The 19,181-nt window shown below is 47.4% G+C and overlaps 1 protein-coding gene and 2 long non-coding RNA genes across 18 annotated transcripts in view; 1 reads left to right on the top strand and 2 right to left on the bottom strand.

Moving 5' to 3' along the window:
• The window catches only part of LOC118378345 (RING finger protein 44-like), a 50,025-nt gene that overhangs the window by 6,659 nt on the left and 24,185 nt on the right, over nt 1–19,181 (bottom strand). For 11 of the 12 annotated variants that reach the window (XM_052487304.1, XM_052487302.1, XM_052487299.1 and 8 more), the window contains 6 exons: nt 18,659–18,835; nt 14,604–14,774; nt 14,460–14,525; nt 11,502–11,617; nt 10,763–10,850; nt 10,077–10,198 (listed from right to left, as the gene is read on the bottom strand). In XM_052487304.1, coding sequence (XP_052343264.1) covers nt 10,077–10,198; nt 10,763–10,850; nt 11,502–11,617; nt 14,460–14,525; nt 14,604–14,774; nt 18,659–18,835 — 740 coding nt within the window. The remainder of the gene's footprint in view (nt 1–10,076; nt 10,199–10,762; nt 10,851–11,501; nt 11,618–14,459; nt 14,526–14,603; nt 14,775–18,658; nt 18,836–19,181) is intronic. The other variant, XM_052487303.1, reaches the window with a different exon arrangement.
• LOC127913834 (uncharacterized) lies at nt 11,636–12,547 on the top strand. Of its 4 annotated transcripts, XR_008086894.1 has the most exons (4): nt 11,640–11,764; nt 11,835–11,986; nt 12,101–12,328; nt 12,405–12,547. It is a non-coding gene; the product is annotated as an uncharacterized LOC127913834 (long non-coding RNA). The 4 variants fall into 4 exon arrangements; XR_008086895.1 differs by lacking the exon at nt 11,835–11,986 and having other exon boundaries at nt 11,636–11,764; nt 11,987–12,328; XR_008086893.1 differs by having other exon boundaries at nt 11,638–11,764; nt 11,835–12,328.
• Nucleotides 12,839–14,323, bottom strand: LOC127913833 (uncharacterized). 2 transcript variants are annotated; one of them, XR_008086891.1, is made up of 3 exons: nt 13,129–14,323; nt 12,954–13,093; nt 12,839–12,883 (listed from the first exon to the last, which is right to left on the bottom strand). It is a non-coding gene; the product is annotated as an uncharacterized LOC127913833 (long non-coding RNA). The 2 variants fall into 2 exon arrangements; XR_008086890.1 differs by having other exon boundaries at nt 12,839–12,918; nt 13,129–14,312.

A 19,181-nucleotide genomic window follows, 5' to 3' on the forward strand; every position in this document is an offset into this window, starting at 1 on the left:
ATCATGCACAGAACGAGCAGTATGGCTGGTGTCATTGTCATGCTGGAGGGTCATGTCAGGATGAGCCTGCAGGAAGGGTACCACATGAGGGAGGAGGATGTCTTCCCTGTAACGCACAGCATTGAGATTGCCTGCAATGACAACAAGCTCAGTCCGATGATGCTGTGACACACCGCCCCAGACCATGATCCACCTCCAAATCGATCCCGCTCCAGAGTACAGGCCTCGGTGTAACGCTCATTCTTTTGACAGTAAATGCAAATCCGACCATCACCCCTGGTGAGACAAAACCGTGACTCCTCAGTGAAGACCACTTTTTGCCAGTCCTGTCTGGTCCAGCGACCGTGGGTTTGTGCCCATAGGCGACAATGTTGCAGGTGATGTCTTGTGAGGACCTGCCTTACAACAAGCCCTCAGTCCAGCCTATTGCGGTCTGAGCACTGATGGAGGGATTGTGCGTTCCTGGTTTAACTTGGGCAGTTGTTGTTGCCATCCTGTACCTGTCCCGCAGGTGTGATGTTCAGATGTACCAATCCTGTGCAGGTGTTGCACATGGTCTGCCACTGGAAGGACGATCAGCTGTCCGTCCTGGAGCGCTGTCTTAGGCTTCTCACAGTACAGATATTGCAATTTATTGCCCTGACCACATCTGCAGTCCTCATGCCTCCTTGCAGCATGCCTAAGACACGTTCACACAGATGAGCAGGGACCCTGGGCATCTTCCTTTTGGTGTTTTTCAGAGTCAGTAGAAAAACCTCTTTAGTGTCCTTAGTTTTCATAACTGTGACCTTAATTGCCTACCGTCTGTAAGCTGTTAGTTTCTTAACGACCGTTCCACAGGTGCATGTTCATGAATTGTTTACGGTTCATTGAACAAGCATGGGGAAACAGTGTTTAAACCCTTTACAATGAAGATCTGTGAAGTTATTTGTATTTTTACGAATTATCTTTGAAAGACTGGGTCCTGAAAAAGGGACGTTTCTTTTTTTGCTGAGTTTATTACTTGTATTTTGCTTAATAAGTACCTTAAAAAATGGTCACGCGTCAATATTTACCAAGTGGTCACGACAGACTGAAATTGAACATTTGTTCTACTGTCATCAATAGATCACAAAGATGAATCATTCACCTCAATAATTGTATGGAAATGCAGCTACATCCGCCATTTGCCCTCTTCTAAAACACAAACCACAACGAACTTGGATATAATACTATAGATGAGAATATGTACAGTGCAATATGCCTTCAGGAAGTATTCAGGCCAAGACTTTTTCCATATATGCAATTTAGCGGACGCTTTTATCCAAAGCGACTTACAGTCATGTGTGCATACATTCTACGTATGGGTGGTCCCGGGAATCGAACCCACTACCCTGGCGTTACAAGCGCCATGCTCTACCAACTGAGCTACAGAAGGACCACATTTTGTTACATTAATTCAAAATGGAAATTCTAATTCTAAATGGAAATTCTAATTCTAAATGGAAATTCTAATTCTAAAATGGATTAAATTGCCCCCCACATACACATTTACACACAATAACTCATAATGACATAAAGAGAACAAAAGCAGGTTAAGACATTGTAGCAAATTGTATAAAAAAATTTAAACGAAATATCATATTTACATAAGTATTCAGACCCTTTACTCAGTACTTTGTTGAAGCACCTAGCAATAACCGCCTCGAGTCTTCTTGGGTATGACGCTGCATGTTTGGCACATCTGTATTTGGGGAGTTTGTCACATTCTTCTCTGCAGATCCTCTTATTAATTATTTTATTTAACCAGGTAGGCTAGCTGAGAACAAGTTCTCATTTACAACCTGGCCAAGATAAAGCAAAGCAGTGCAACAAACAACAGAGTTACACACAAACAAACAGTCAATAACAATAGAAACATTATGTAGTGTGTGCAAATGTAGAAGAGTAGGGAGGTCAGGCAATAAATAGGCCATAAAGGCGAAATAATTACAATTTACACCTGTATTTGGAGAGTTTCTCCCATTATTCTCTGCAGATCCTCTCAGGTTGGATGGGGAGTGTCGCTGCGCAGCTATTTTCAGGTTTCTCCAGAGACGTTTTATCAGGTTGAAGTCCGGGCTCTGGCTGGGCCTCTCATGGACATTCAGAGACTTGTCCCGAAGCCACTCCTGCGTTGTCTTGGCTGAGGTCCTGAGTGCTCTGGAGCAGGTTTTCATAAAGGATCTCTTTGTACTTTGCTACGCTCATCTTTCTCTCGATCCTGACTAGTCTCCCAGTCCCTGCCACTGAAAAACATCCCCACAGCATGATGCTGCCACCACCATGCATCACTGTAGAAATGTTGCCAGGTTTCCTCCAGACGTGACTCTTGGCATTCATGCCAAAGAGTTCAATCTTGGTGTCATCAGACCAGATAATCGTGTTTCTCATGGTCTGAGAGTCCTTTAGGTGCCTTTTGGGAAAACTCCCAAGTGGGCCGTCATGTGCCTTTTACTGAGGAGTGGCTTCAGTCTGGCCACTCTACCATAAAGGCCTGATTGGTGGAGTGCTGCGGAGATGGTGGTCCTTCTGGAAAGTTCCATCTCCACAGAGAAACTGGATCTTTGTCAGAGCTTCACCATCTGGCAGTCCGACGGACGAATCTGGGTTTGGCGGTTGCCAGGAGAACGCTACCTGCCAACCTGCCATAGTGCCAACTGGAAGCAAGTCCCCACAGCAATATTCCATCGTCTAGTGGAAAGCCTTCCCAGAAGAGTGGAGGCTGTTATAGCAGCAATGTTCCAACATCTAGTGGAAAGCCTTCCCTGAAGAGTGGAGGCTGTTATAGCAGCAATGTTCCAACATCTAGTGGAAAGCCTTCCCAGAAGAGTGGAGGCTGTTATAGCAGCAATGTTCCAACATCTAGTGGAAAGCCTTCCCAGAAGAGTGGAGGCTGTTATAGCAGCAATGTTCCAACATCTAGTGGAAAGCCTTCCCAGAAGAGTGGAGGCTGTTATAGCAGCAATGTTCCAACATCTAGTGGAAAGCCTTCCCAGAAGAGTGGAGGCTGTTATAGCAGCAATGTTCCAACATCTAGTGGAAAGCCTTCCCAGAAGAGTGGAGGCTGTTATAGCAGCAATGTTCCAACATCTAGTGGAAAGCCTTCCCAGAAGAGTGGAGGATGTTATAGCAGCAATGTTCCAACATCTAGTGGAAAGCCTTCCCAGAAGAGTGGAGGCTGTTATAGCAGTAATGTTCCAACATCTAGTGGAAAGCCTTCCCAGAAGAGTGGAGGCTGTTATATCAGCAATGTTCCAACATATAGTGGAAAGCCTTCCCAGAAGAGTGGAGGCTGTTATAGCAGCAATGTTCCAACATCTAGTGGAAAGCCTTCCCAGAAGAGTGGAGGCTGTTATAGCAGCAAAAGGGGAGACCAACTCCATAGTAATGCCCATGATTGTGGAATAAAGATGTTCAACGAGCAGGTGTCCGTATACTTTTGGTCATGTAGTCTATGATGGTAAATTTACTTTTTTTCCTACTTTAACCAATGGAGAGTGTTTGACACAATTTACTAAACTTATTAAATCAAGAGTCCATTGAGTCCGTGCAGCAGGCTGACTGTTTGTCGTCCCTACAGACTCTCTACTGACTAAAACACAACATGAAAAACATCACAGTTTGGTCCCAGGTTTCCGTGAGTTGAAATAAAAGATCCCAGAAATGTTACAAAATGCTAATTTCTCTGAAATTTTGTGCCTACATTTGCTTCCATCCATTTTAGTGAGCATTTCTCCTTTGCCAAGATAATCCATCTACCTGACAGGTATGGCATATCAATAAGCTGTATTTTTATTTTACCTTTATTTAACCAGGCAAGTCAGTCAAGAACAAATTCTTATTTTCAATGACGGCCTGGGGCAGAACGACAGATTTGTACCTTGTCAGCTCGGGGGTTTGAACTTGCAACCTTCCGGTTACTAGTCCAACACTCTAACCACTAGGCTACCCTGCCGTTTAAACAGCATGATCATTACACAGGTGCACCTTGTGCTGGGAACAATAAATGTTAATTTCTCTACCATAAGCCGCATCCAACGTCGTTTAGAGAATTTGGCAGTATGTCCAACCCGCCTCACAACCGCAGACCACGTGTAACCATGCCAGCCCAGGACCTCCAAATCCATCTTCTTCACCTGCAGGATTGTCTAAGACCAGCCACCTGGACGGCTGATGAAATTGTGGGTTTCCACAACCGAAGAATTTCTGCAAAAACTGTATCAGGGAAGCTCATCTCCATGCTCGTCGTCTTCACCAGGGTCATGACCTGACTGCAGTTCGGCATCATAACAGACTTCAGTGGGCTTATGTTCCACCTTCGATGGCCACTGGCACGCTGGAGAAGTGTGTTCTTCATGGATGAATCCCGGGTTTCAACTGTACCGGCCAGATGGCAGACAGCGTGTATGGCGTCGTGTGTTGGCGAGCGGTTTGCTGATGTCAACGTTGTGAACAGAGCGCCTCATGGTGCCGGTGGGGTTATGGTAATGGGCAGGTATAAGCTACGAACAACGGAACACAACTGCATTTTATCGATGGCCATTTGAATGCACAGAGATCCCGTGACGAGATGCTGAGGCCTATTTTAGTGCCACCGCCATCACCTCATGTTTCAGCGTGATAATGCAAGGCCCCATGTCGCATTGATCTGTACACAATTCCTTGAAGCTGAAAATGTCCCAGTTCTTCCATGGCCTCCACACTCTCCAGATATGTTACCCGTTGAGCATGTTTGGGATGCTCTGGATCAATGTGTACAACAGAGAATAGGGGCACTAGTTGCCTTTCAGAGATTGTAACATTCTCTGTTTCACGGAAACATAGCTCACTCGGGATATGTTGTCAGAGTTTGTACAGCCACCCGGTTTCTTCACGTATCGCGCTGACAGAAACAAACATCCCTCCGGTAAAAAGAAGGGTGGGGGTGTATTTAACATCTCTCTGATAAGGTGAAGGGTGTATTTAACATCTCTCTGATAAGGTGAAGGGTGTATGTAACATCTCTCTGATAAGGTGAAGGGTGTATGTAACATCTCTCTGATAAGGTGAAGGGTGTATGTAACATCTCTCTGATAAGGTGAAGGGTGTATTTAACATCTCTCTGATAAGGTGAAGGGTGTATTTAACATCTCTCTGATAAGGTGAAGGGTGTATGTAACATCTCTCTGATAAGGTGAAGGGTGTATGTAACATCTCTCTGATAAGGTGAAGGGTGTATGTAACATCTCTCTGATAAGGTGAAGGGTGTATTTAACATCTCTCTGATAAGGTGAAGGGTGTATTTAACATCTCTCTGATAAAGTGAAGGGTGTATTTAACATCTCTCTGATAAAGTGAAGGGTGTATTTAACATCTCTCTGATAAAGTGAAGGGTGTATTTAACATCTCTCTGATAAAGTGAAGGGTGTATTTAACATCTCTCTGATAAAGTGAAGGGTGTATTTAACATCTCTCTGATAAGGTGAAGGGTGTATGTAACATCTCTCTGATAAGGTGAAGGGTGTATTTAACATCTCTCTGATAAGGTGAAGGGTGGGGGTGTAGTAACATCTCTCTGATAAGGTGAAGGGTGTATGTAACATCTCTCTGATAAGGTGAAGGGTGTATGTAACATCTCTCTGATAAGGTGAAGGGTGTATGTAACATCTCTCTGATAAGGTGAAGGGTGTATGTAACATCTCTCTGATAAGGTGAAGGGTGTATGTAACATCTCTCTGATAAGGTGAAGGGTGTATGTAACATCTCTCTGATAAGGTGAAGGGTGTATTTAACATCTCTCTGATAAGGTGAAGGGTGTATGTAACATCTCTCTGATAAGGTGAAGGGCGGGGGTGTAGTAACATCTCTCTGATAAGGTGAAGGGTGGGGGTGTAGTAACATCTCTGATAAGGTGAAGGGTGGGGGTGTAGTAACATCTCTGATAAGGTGAAGGGTGGGGGTGTATTTAACATCTCTCTGATAAGGTGAAGGGTGGGGGTGTATTTAACATCTCTCTGATAAGGTGAAGGGTGGGGGTATATTTAACATCTCTCTGATAAAGTGAAGGGTGGGGGTGTATTTAACATCTCTCTGATAAGGTGAAGGGTAGGGGTGTAGTAACATCTCTCTGATAAAGGTGAAGGGTGGGGGTGTATTTAACATCTCTCTGATAAGGTGAAGGGTAGGGGTGTAGTAACATCTCTCTGATAAGGTGAAGGGTGGGGGTGTAGTAACATCTCTCTGATAAGGTGAAGGGTGGGGGTGTAGTAACATCTCTCTGATAAGGTGAAGGGTGGGGGTGTATTTAACATCTCTCTGATAAGGTGAAGGGTGTATGCCTTATGATTAACATCTCATGGTATAATCACAACAGCATACAGGAACTCAACTCCTTTTGTTCACCTGATCTAGAATTCCTTACAATCAGATGCCGACCTCATTATCTATCTTCGATTATAGTCACAGCCATGTATACCTACCTAAATAAATAGCTAGCCAGCTACTTTACCCTGTTGCCCAAAGCTAACGTTATAAGCAGCCAGCTAGCTTCATCTGGCTAGTGAGGTTCGACCGGGTTGTGAAGCGAGACACAATAAGGATTAGGCACAATAGTGGAATTTGCGGTTTGCCTTCATTGACAGTGATGCAAATGAATACAAATAGTAAAATTATGCCATACTTTTATTTTGAAGGCTAATCTCAAAGTCCACTATTGTGGCTAGCGTCACATAGATGGGTCTGACCACCATTAATCAACTAAGAACTGTCTTATAAATGAGCGGTATTTTAGATGTTAGCTAGCTAACTATAGCTACTGAAACAAATTGTCGTTTTGCTATGTTATTGGGGAAGAACTTTGTTTGCCTCCATGAGCTAGCAATCTTTTTTTTATGACCAGAACTGAAGGTGCGCGAGACAACTTTACCATAGCACACAGCATCATAGCGCACAGCATCATAGCGCACAGCATCATAGCGTACGTATCGATGAATCGTTGTGACATATGAAATACGAGGGATAGTGTAATCAATGTGTAATAACTACGTAAAAGAAAATGTATGAACGAGTTAAATTATTCTGTGACGTGCAGTCATATTCAGGTCCTGATTGGTCAACACGCAAAGACCCGAACAGCAAAGACCAAAATTGTGTTCCATAGAAATCCTGGTTGAAACGACTGAACAAATTAACACTGAAACAGCACAGCAAGTACGTGAAAGAAATACGTTTTGATGATGTTTTACTGGTAATGGGGACATACGTAAATACCAACAAAATAACTTTTTGGTCAGTGTGGTGTGTGCGTGTGTGTGTGTGTGTGTATAATGCTGGGCCAATTGTGCGCCGCCCTATGGGACACCCAATCATGGCCGGATGTGATACAGCCTGGATTCGAACCAGGGACTGTAGTGACGACTCTTGCAGTGCCTTAGACAGCTGCGCCCGTGTGTGTGTGTGTTAACTATTTCTAAAATGTTTAATATCGGTATTGTTTTTTGTTGGCAAGGAAAATATCAGATATCGGTATCGGCCAAAACTGTCATATCGGTGCATCACTAGTTGTCACCGACATCCGACTATACAGAGTGAACGGCAAGAAAGTGTTCCTGACTCCATGGTTGAGCAACTGCTCTCTCCTTGAGTGACAGGGGGCAGGGCAAGGTGAGAAGGGGAAGTGGTGTGAGGAGAGAGGGGGCAGGGCTTGGTGAGGAGAGAGGGGGGCGTGGTGTGAGGTGAGAAGGGGAAGTGGTGTGAGGAGAGAGGGGGCAGGGCTTGGTGTGAGGAGAGAGGGGGTGGTGTGAGGTGAGAAGGGGAAGTGGTGTGAGGTGAGAAGGGGAAGTGGTGTGAGGAGAGAGGGCGGCGGGCGTGGTGTGAGGAGAGAGGGGGGCGTGGTGTGAGGAGAGAGGGGGCGTGGTGAGGAGAGAGGGGGGCGGGGCTAGGTGTGAGGAGAGGGCGTGGTGAGGCGAGAGGGGCGGGCGTGGTGAGGAGAGAGGGCGTGGTGTGAGGCGAGAGGGGGCGGGGCGTGGTGAGGAGAGAGGAGGCGGGGCGTGGTGTGAGGAGAGGGCATGGTGTGAGGCGAGAGGGGGCGGGGCGTGGTGAGGAGAGAGGGGGGGGCGTGGTGAGGCGAGAGGGGCGGGCGTGGTGAGGAGAGAGGGGGGCGGGTGAGGAGAGAGGGGCGGGGCTAGGTGTGAGGAGAGAGGGCGTGGTGTGAGGCGAGAGGGGGCGGGCGTGGTGTGAGGAGAGGGCGTGGTGTGAGGCGAGAGGGGGCGGGGCGAGGTGTGAGGAGAGAGGGCGTGGTGAGGCGAGAGGGGGCGGGGCTAGGTGTGAGGAGAGAGGGGCGGGGCGTGGTGTGAGGAGAGAGGGGCGGGGCGTGGTGTGAGGAGAGAGGGGCGGGCGTGGTGAGGAGAGAGGGGGCGGGGCTAGGTGTGAGGAGAGAGGGGGTGGGGCGTGGTGTGAGGAGAGAGGGGTGGGGCTAGGTGTGAGGAGGGGGCGGGGCTTGGTGAGGCGAGAGGGGTGGGGCGTGGTGTGAGGAGAGGGGGCGGGGCTTGGTGAGGAGAGGGGGGCGGGGCTAGGTGTGAGGAGAGAGGGCGTGGTGTGAGGCGAGAGGGGGCGGGGCTAGGGTGAGGAGAGAGGGGCGGGGCGTGGTGTGAGGAGAGAGGGGGGGCGTGGTGTGAGGAGAGAGGGCGTGGTGTGAGGCGGAGGGGCGGGGCGTGGTGTGAGGAGAGGCGGGGCTAGGTGTGAGGAGAGAGGGGGTGGGGCGTGGTGTGAGGAGAGAGGGGGTGGGGCTAGGTGTGAGGAGAGAGGGGCGGGGCTTGGTGAGGAGAGAGGGGTGGGGCGTGGTGTGAGGAGAGAGGGGGCGGGGCTTGGTGTGAGGAGAGAGGGGGCGGGGCTTGGTGTGAGGAGAGGGGCGTGGTGTGAGGCGAGAGGGGGCGGGGCGTGGTGTGAGGAGAGGGGCGTGGTGAGGCGAGAGGGGGAAGTGGTGTGAGGTGAGAAGGGGAAGTGGTGTGAGGAGAGAGGGGGCGGGGCGTGGTGTGAGGAGAGAGGGGGCAGGGCTTGGTGAGAAGGGGAAGTGGTGTGAGGAGAGAGGGGCGGGAAGTGGTGTGAGGAGAGAGGGGGCGGGGAAGTGGTGTGAGGTGAGAAGGGGAAGTGGTTTGAGGAGAGAGGGGGCAGGGAAGTGGTGTGAGGAGAGAGGGGCGGGGAAGTGGTTTGAGGAGAGAGGGGCGGGGAAGTGGTGTGAGAGGAGAGAGGGGGCGGGGCGTGGTGTGAGGAGAGAGGGCGGGGCGTGGTGTGAGGAGAGGGGGGGGGCGTGGTGTGAGGAGAGAGGGGGGGGCGTGGTGAGGAGAGGGGGGCGTGGTGTGAGGAGAGAGGGGGGCGGGGCTAGGTGTGAGGAGAGAGGGCGTGGTGTGAGGCGAGAGGGGGGGGCGTGGTGAGGAGAGAGGGGGGCGTGGTGTGAGGCGAGAGGGGGCGGGGCTAGGTGTGAGGAGAGAGGGGCGGGGCTAGGTGTGAGGAGAGGGGGCGGGGCGTGGTGTGAGGAGAGAGGGGCGGGGCGTGGTGTGAGGCGAGAGGGGGGGGCGTGGTGTGAGGAGAGAGGGGCGGGGCTAGGTGTGAGGAGAGAGGGCGTGGTGAGGCGAGAGGGGGCGGGGCGTGGTGTGAGGAGAGAGGGGTGGGGCTAGGTGTGAGGAGAGAGGGCGTGGTGTGAGGCGAGAGGGGGCGGGGCTTGGTGTGAGGAGAGAGGGGGTGGGGCTAGGTGTGAGGAGAGAGGGCGTGGTGTGAGGCGAGAGGGGGCGGGGCGTGGTGTGAGAGACTGCATACAGCAGGAGGAGGGAGAAAGACTCAAGTAGCAAACGGTGTAAAAACAGACATTACACGTGCCCGGCGTTGGGTATCACATTTAACAAACCAAATAATTAAATACCGTTACAGAAATTAAATGAAAAACCCAAACCGGTCTGAGGCATCAATACCAGTATATACTAAAATACTGTATTACCGCCCAGCCCTACTTGGCCGGCCAGTCAAATGGACAGGTGGGTGTGGTACAACACAAGAAAAGGGCCGTAAGCAGATTATCTCACAGCGTTTGTTCAGATTGATGGTTTTCGAGGTTGAACCTGTAGGATGGAAGCTGTTCGATGTCTGCCTTGGCGATTCCTCGTGGTTTAGCCTCTCCCAGCCTTTCAGCCAGGTTCAGTAATGCCTGAGGGGGTGAGAGACACATTTAAGGCCAGTTGTTGTGGTTTATTTGCATTTTTATTGACCGGTAAATCCAGCGTTATCCACTAGGTTTGCTGCAGGTACAAAATTCAAGGAAATGGTATTTAATTGACTCTAATCAATCAATCAATCAATGGTTGTGAGTGTTAGGTGGGGGGGGTTCCACCTAAACTGCCCCCTATTTTACCCATGTTTAACTTCCGAGTCTGCTGGAGAGGATCAGCTTGATCAACGTGACGTGTAGAATCACTGATCTACAAATAACATTCCCTGCCAAATTATAGGCTTTTTTCCCCATTAACATTCATGGAGAAACGCCTCCCCTGGCATAGGCAACACACCACCCCCCCCTGAAAGTGATTGGACCGTGTTCTAGCTAAAGACAATTTCCTAGAATTTTCGACCTGTGGATAATTCTGTAAATACAGGTACAAAAAAAATGATTCAAAACAACTGTCCCCAAATATAATACATGTGCAGACACACACACACACACACAGAAAGAAACACACAGCGCGTTTCTAAGTGTATTGATTGGTCCTCTCACCTCATAGTTCTCCATCTCCACGTCATCTACATCCAGGTCCAGACTGATGGCTGGTCCCACTGCCGTGGGAGGCACAGGAAGCATCGACCTGCACAGAGACAGAACACTCACATAATCACCCAGAGCAAATAAGAAAGTGGGGGGATGTTGTTGGTGGTGGCAATAAATATAGACTTTTTTTCCTTCCTGAGTGTATGTTCAGTTTATTTATCCGTTATTTTACCAGGTAAATTGACTGAGAATATTTTCTCATTTGCGGCAACGACCCGGGGAATAGTTACAGGGGAGAGGAGGGGGGACGAATGAGCCAATTGTAAACTGGGGATTATTAGGTGACCGTGATGGTTTGAGGGCCAGAGTGGGAATTTAGCCAGGACACCGGGGTTAACACCCCTACTCTTACGATAAGTGCCATGGGATCTTTAATGACCTCAGAGAGTCAGGACACCCTACACAGGGCAGTGTCCCCAATATTTTTTTTAGACCAGAGGAAAGAGTGCCTCCTACTGGCCCTCCAACACCACTTCCAGCAGCATCTGGTCTCCCATCCAGGGACTGACCAGGACCAACCCTGCTTAGCTTCAGAAGCAAACCAGCAGTGGTATGCAGGGTGGTATGATGCAGGCAGTTACATTAGCACCTCACTTGGGTGTACAATTCTAGGTCCGACGAATAACTTTGGGATGAAAAGCACTGAAATACGTGCATCATTTAGTTCTGTATTACATTTCATACTCACAGGAAGTAGGGCAGGAAGCCTGGGTAGTAGGGTGGTGGCGGCGGCGGGGGGGGCAGGGGCTGCTGTAACCGGTACCTGTGACCACTGACACGTCGCGGCAGCATGTGGGGGTATGGCTGAACAGGAGACAGAGACATGTAGCTGTTAACATGGTGGTGGTGAACTATCCTATGGAAGTGTCTGGTTATTTAAAAAAAAGGTATGTTTCGCAAGCTCTGTAGTTTTAGCTCGCTCAACAATCTGAAGCCTTACCACTGGGAAAGGTTAGCTAGCTTTAGTACTACCACTGGGATAGGTTAGGCTGAGCTAGCTTTAGTACTACCACTGGGAAAGGTTAGGCTGAGCTAGCTTTAGTACTACCACTGGGATAGGTTAGGCTGAGCTAGCTTTAGTGCTACCACTGGGATAGGTTAGGCTGAGCTAGCTTTAGTGCTACCACTGGGATAGGTTAGGCTGAGCTAGCTTTAGTGCTACCACTGGGATAGGTTAGGCTGAGCTAGCTTTAGTACTACCACTGGGATAGGTTAGGCTGAGCTAGCTTTAGTACTACCACTGGGATAGGTTAGGCTGAGCTAGCTTTAGTACTACCACTGGGATAGGTTAGGCTGAGCTAGCTTTAGTGCTACCACTGGGATAGGTTAGGCTGAGCTAGCTTTAGTGCTACCACTGGGATAGGTTAGGCTGAGCTAGCTTTAGTGCTACCACTGGGATAGGTTAGGCTGAGCTAGCTTAAGTCCTACCACTGGGATAGGTTAGGCTGAGCTAGCTTTAGTGCTACCACTGAGATAGGTTAGGCTGAGCTAGCTTTAGTGCTACCACTGGGATAGGTTAGGCTGAGCTAGCTTAAGTCCTACCACTGGGATAGGTTAGGCTGAGCTAGCTTAAGTCCTACCACTGGGATAGGTTAGGCTGAGCTAGCTTTAGTGCTACCACTGGGATAGGTTAGGCTGAGCTAGCTTTAGTGCTACCACTGGGATAGGTTAGGCTGAGCTAGCTTTAGTGCTACCACTGGGATAGGTTAGGCTGAGCTAGCTTTAGTGCTACCACTGGGATAGGTTAGGCTGAGCTATCTTAAATCCCACCACTGGGATAAATTAGGGATAGATAGCTCAATGTTTTGCTAACTGTGCAATGGTGAAGACATGAGGTCTTACCACAGTGAAGGGTTAACACATTTATAGATGCTAACTACGCTCGTTTTGAATGTTAAAAACATTGCATGCGGTACTGTTTTGGAAAGAAAGGAGCGTATCTTTTATATCAGTGAAAAATAACAATACATTTTGTTTTAAGGTTAAATTACGACACAACTTTATAGGGTTAGGGTTCCCACACAGCCATACAGCCATATCACATCGCTTGTTTACGGAAGAGGCGGCCAACTGTGCTAATTAGCCATCTAGCGTGCTCCCAACACCTGTGCTAATTAGCCATCTAGCATGCTCCCAACACCTGTGCTAATTAGCCATCTAGCGTGCTCCCAACACCTGTGCTAATTAGCCATCTAGCGTGCTCCCAACACCTGTGCTAATTAGCCATCTAGCGTGCTCCCAACACCTGTGCTAATTAGCCATCTAGCGTGCTCCCAACACCTATGCTAATTAGCCATCTAGCGTGCTCCCAACACCTGTGCTAATTAGCCATCTAGCGTGCTCCCAACACCTGTGCTAATTAGCCATCTAGCGTGCTCCCAACACCTGTGCTAATTAGCCATCTAGCGTGCTCCCAACACCTGTGCTAATTAGCCATCTAGCGTGCTCCCAACACCTGTGCTAATTAGCCATCTAGCGTTTTTCCCCACAAAATGGCTTTATTACAGACACAAATACTCCTCAGCACCCACTCCCCTGCACATTTTAGAGTGGCCTTTTATTGTCCCCAGCACAAGGTGCACCTGTGTAACGATCATGGTGTTTTAATCAACTTCTTCCACACCTGGTCAGGTGGATGGATCATCCCGGCATTGGAGAAATGCTCACTGAAAAAGGGGATGTAAACAAATTTGTGCACAGAATTTGAGATAAGCTTTTTTTTTGTACATGTTGCGTTTATATGTTTTGTTCAGTATAAAATCACTCACGTCCCAAGGATCCCGGATAGCACTAACCTTACTGCTATGCACAGGTCGGAAGTCTACAACAGCACAATACATTGGAGGTGCTGAACGAGAGGCATTTTTTTTTCCCAGTTGGGGTGGCGGGGTAGCCTAGTGGTTAGAGCGTTGGACTTGTAACCGAAAGGTTGCAAGATCGAATCCCCGAGCTGACAAGGTAAAACTCTGTCGTTCTGCCCCTGAACAGTACTGTTCCTAGGCCGTCATTGAAAATAAGAATTTGTTCTTAACCGACTTACCTAGTTAAATAAAAAGGTCAAATTTAAAAATATATATTTTTTTGGTTGCATGTACCTTTTATTTGGAAGTACATACCGGCCGTAACAGGAGTGTTGGATTCAGGGTTAAACTTCGAACATTGTTATACTCAGAAGTATAGGAACATTAGTTTACATAGGAGACAAGGAGGTGCTAAGTGCAGGGGAAACAGTTGATGTGACACTACTGATAAGGGGAGAAACTGGTAAAAGGCTCGTATCACTCAGTTCCCTGCTTAGCAAGAATGATGTCATGTTTAGCGATAAGGAGGAGACTCCACCCAAAGTGGGGTATGAATACCACCACAGGGGAAGCCATGTTTTTGTTCTGAATTAATAATAATAATTAATAATTTGTAACAACCCTTTGGGAAGAGGTCAACTTGGTTAAGCTTCTCTGGTGTCCGTGAGTTATTTACTCTGATAGAACATAACATGAGAAATGACGATAGTTGCCGGTGAGTTTCAAATCAGATACTGGTTCAGCTAGCTAGCTCTATATGATGTGAAGTCTTACCACTGAGAAGGAGGGCAGGTGGGAGGTAAAGTCTTACCACTGGGGAGGGCAGGTGGGAGGTAAAGTCTTACCACTGGGGAGGGCAGGTGGGAGGTAAAGTCCACTGAGTAGGAGGGCATCTCCTGGTGCAGAGGCTCCTGAGGGAGGTAAAGTCTTACCACTGAGAAGGAGGGCATCTCCTGGTGCAGAGGCTCCTGAGGGAGGTAAAGTCTTACCACTGAGAAGGAGGGCATCTCCTGGTGCAGAGGCTCCTGAGGGAGGTACTGGAGGGGGACAGAGGGAGGCATCGCTGGTGGGTGGTGGAGGCTCGAGGCAGGGTAAGAGAACGTTCCTAATGGATGCTGGTCCCCCCTGAGGTCCACTTCATTCTCTACCCTCTGGAGAGGCTGAGGGGAGAGGGAATGAGTGTGAGGGAACTAAAACAGTCAGGTTTCATACATTCTAACTCATTCCTTTTTAATTCATGAGGATCAACTAGTATACAGAATGTGCATTCAGAAAGTACCACTGAAAGCAATAGAAGTATTTGGTTCATACATTCTAAATTAATCCTTAAGCATTCTAAGAAATTACAATTAAATTATCTGGCAACAGTTCTGGTGGATATTTCTGCAGTCAATATGCCAATTTCACTCACACTCAAAACTTGAGACATCTGAAAAATCAGAAACATTCTGTCCAAAAATGATGCAGAAAAATGTATCCATGATTTTGTCTCTTCTAGGTTAGACTACTGCAATGCTCTACTTTCCGGCTACCCGGATAAAGCACTAAATAAACTTCAGTTAGTGCTAAATACGGTTGCTAGAACCCTGACTAGAACCAAAAAATGTGATCATATTACTCCAGTGCTAGCCTCCCTACACTGGCTTCCTGTCAAGGCAAGGGCTGATTTCAAGGTTTTACTGCTAACCGACAAAGCATTACATGGGCTTGCTCCTACCTATCTCTCTGATTTGGTCCTGCCGTACATACCTACACGTACGCTACGGTCACAAGACGCAGGCCTCCTAATTGTCCCTAGAATTTCTAAGCAAACAGCTGGAGTCTGGGCTTTCTCCTATAGAGCTCCATTTTTATGGAATGGTCTGCCTACCCATGTGAGAGACGCAGACTCGGTTTCAACCTTTAAGTCTTTACTGAAGACTCATCTCTTCAGTGGGTCATATGATTGAGTGTAGTCTGGCCCAGGAGTGGGAAGGTGAACGGAAAGGCTCTGGAGCAACGAACCGCCCTTGCTGTCTCTGCCTGGCCAGTTCCCCTCTTTCCACTGGGATTCTCTGCCTCTAACCCTATTACAGGGGCTGAGTCACTGGCTTACCGGTGCTCTTCCATGCCGTCCCTAGGAGGGGTGCGTCTCTTGAGTCACTGACATGATCTTCCTGTCCGGGTTGGCGCCCCCCCTTGGGTTGTGCCGTGGCGGAGATCTTTGTGGGCTATACTCGGCCTTGTCTCAGGATGGTAAGTTGGTGGTTGAAGATATCCCTCTAGTGGTGTGGGGGCTGTGCTTTGGCAAAGTGGGTGGAGTTATATCCTGCCTGTTTGGCCCTGTCCGGGGGTATCGTCCCGACCCCTCCTGCCTCAGCCTCCAGTATTTATGCGTCGGGGAGCTGGAGTCAGTCTGTTATATCTGAGTATTTCTCCTGTGTGAATTTAACTCTCACTCACTCAGCCCTAGCACCATGCCTCATGACTACCTGGCTTCCTTGCTGTCCCCAATCAACTACTGTGTACGTGTACTTGAGGCGTACTTCTAAATGTTATTTGTAACGGACAGGGGTCCCGTCACAAAGCCTATTCCTTACATCAGGCAAAACGCTCTTGAACGTCTACAACTTGATAGAAAGTATGTAGAAGTTGACATACAGTGCCTTCAGGAAAGTATTCACGGCCCTTGACTTTTACCAAATGTTGTTGTGCTGTAGCCTCAATTTAACATTTATTATGATATATTAATGTTTAATTTAACATTTATTAAAATGAGATGTGTCACTGGCCTACACACAATATCCCACAATGTCAAAGTGGAATTGTGTTTTTAGAAACTTTAAAAAAAAAAATGAATTACAAATAAAATGAAATGTCTTGAGTCAATAATTATTCAACCCCTTTTACTGTAGCAAGCCTTAATACGTCCAGGAGTAGAAATGTGCTTAACGAGTCACAAAATAAGTTGCATGGACTCACTATGTGCAACAACAGTGTTTAATATTTTTTGAATGACTACCGTATCTCTGTACCCCCACACATACAGATAATTGTAAGGTCCCTCAATCAAGTAGTGAATATCCAACACAGATTCAACCACAAAGACCAGGGAGGTTTTCCAATGCCTTGCAAAGAGTATATGTATAAAAAAAAAATGTTTTTAAAGCAGACATTGAATATCCCTTTGAGCACGGTGAAGATATTACACATTGGATGGTGTATCAATACACCAAGTCACTACAAAGACACAGGCGTCCCCCTAACTCAGTTGCCGGAGAGGAAAGAAACCGCTCAGGAATTTCACCACGAGGCCAATGGTGACAAACAAACCTAAAAGGTCACCCCCCAGTCAATCCTGATCTGTTTTTTACACATCAACCCTCCATTAATGTGTTTGTTTCATGAGATTACATTTTTAAAATCCCAGAAATGCTCCATACGCACAAAGCTTAATTCAGTCACATTTGACGTGATGCTGAGGCCCATTGTCGAGCCATTCATCCACCGCCATCACCTCATGTTTTAGCATTTATAATGCAAGGCCCCATGTCACAATTCCTGGTAGCTGAAAATGTCCTTGTTCTTTCACGGCCCGAATACACACCAGTAACTTTGCACAGCAATTGAAGAGTAGGAACAACATTCCACAGGCCACAATCAACAGCCTGATCAACTCTATGCGAAGGAGATGTGTCGCTCTGCATGAGGCAAACGGTGGTCATAGGAGATACCGACTGGTTTCCTGATCCACCCCACTACTTTTCTTTTAAGGTATCTGTGACAACCAGATGCATATCTGCATTGGAAAAGCCAGAGAAAACGAGACACCTTGAAGAGACCGTGCTGCCTGCCTGCCCCCGGACTTTCCCTACTTGACCACCTCCCTCAGACGACCACTCAAGCCATGATCTTCACTTGGGGCGGCAGGGTAGCCTAGTGGTTAGAGTGTAGGGACGGCAGGGTAGCCTAGTGGTTAGAGTGTAGAGGTGGCAGGGTAGCCTAGTGGTTAGAGCATTCGACTAGTAACCGGAAGGTTACAAGTTCAAACCCCTGAGCTGACAAGGTACAAATCTGTCGTTCTGCAGTTAACCCACTGTAGGCCGTCATTGAAAATAAGAATTTGTTTTTAACTGACTTGACCGGTTAAATAAAAGTTAAAAATCATGTTGGTTTTTCTAAATGACATGTATTGTTTTGTACTTTAAAGCGCTTTGAGATTTTTTTATGTAATGAATAGCGCTATAGAAGTGTAATAATTGATTATTACTTTTGACCAGAACCCCATAGGGCCCTGGTCTAAAGTAGTGTACTATATAGGGAATAGGGCCCTGGTCTAAAGTAGTGCACTATATAGGGAATAGGGCCCTGGTCTAAAGTAGTGCACTATATAGGGAATAGGGCCCTGGTATACAGTAGTGCACTATATAGGGAATAGGGTCCTGGTCTAAAGTAGTGCACTATATAGGGAATAGGGCCCTGGTCTAAAGTAGTGTACTATATAGGGAATAGGGCTCTGGTCTAAAGTAGTGCACTATATAGGGAATAGGGCTCTGGTCTAAAGTAGTGCACTATATAGGGAATAGGGCTCTGGTCTAAAGTAGTGCACTATATAGGGAATAGGGCCCTGGTCTAAAGTAGTGCACTATATAGGGAATAGGGCCCTGGTCTAAAGTAGTGTACTATATAAGGAATAGGGCTCTGGTCTAAAGTAGTGTACTATATAGGGAATAGGGCTCTGGTCTAAAGTAGTGTACTATATAGGGAATAGGGCTCTGGTCTAAAGTAGTGCACTATATAGGGAATAGGGCTCTGGTCTAAAGTAGTGCACTATATAGGGAATAGGGCTCTGGTCTAAAGTAGTGCACTATATAGGGAATAGGGCTCTGGTCTAAAGTAGTGTACTATATAGGGAATAGGGCTCTGGTCTAAAGTAGTGTACTATATAGGGAATAGGGCTCTGGTCTAAAGTAGTGTACTATATAGGGAATAGGGCTCTGGTCTAAAGTAGTGCACTATATAGGGTGGAGGGAGCCATTTGAGACTCAGACGGAGGGGTACTCACCATGCGTGGGTGCTGCCTCTGGAGAGGGAGGAACTGGCTGAGAGGAGTAAGGTGAGGAGGCTGGTGGGGTGGTGGCCCCGGGGGGTTGGGGTGCAATATAAAATGTTCGCTGGAGATCAGGGGTGGGAAAGCTTGGTAAGACACTGGCAAATGCTGCATTGTACAGGCTTGGATGAGCTAGAAAAATAGAGAGAGAGAGAGAGAAAAACAGACAGAACACACTGTTAAAAACAAAATGGTAGTCATAAACAGTGTTTTACCATATACAGAACAAGACTGGCAGAGCCGTACCTCAAGAAACCAATTCTACATAAGTCAAAGCAATAAGAAAATAATCATCTATGGATTATAAGCAATCTATTATTTTGTTTTATTAAATTTGTTTATTTTATTTTACCTTTATTCAACTAGATAAGTCAGTTTAAGAACAAATTCTTATTTACAATGACGGCCTCCCGGAGAACAGTGGGTTACCCGCCTGTTCAGGGGGCAGAACGACAGATGTTGACCTTGTCGGTTCTAT

The sequence above is a fragment of the Oncorhynchus keta genome, chromosome 30 (assembly GCF_023373465.1).
Source record: "Oncorhynchus keta strain PuntledgeMale-10-30-2019 chromosome 30, Oket_V2, whole genome shotgun sequence".
NCBI lineage: Eukaryota > Metazoa > Chordata > Actinopteri > Salmoniformes > Salmonidae > Oncorhynchus > Oncorhynchus keta.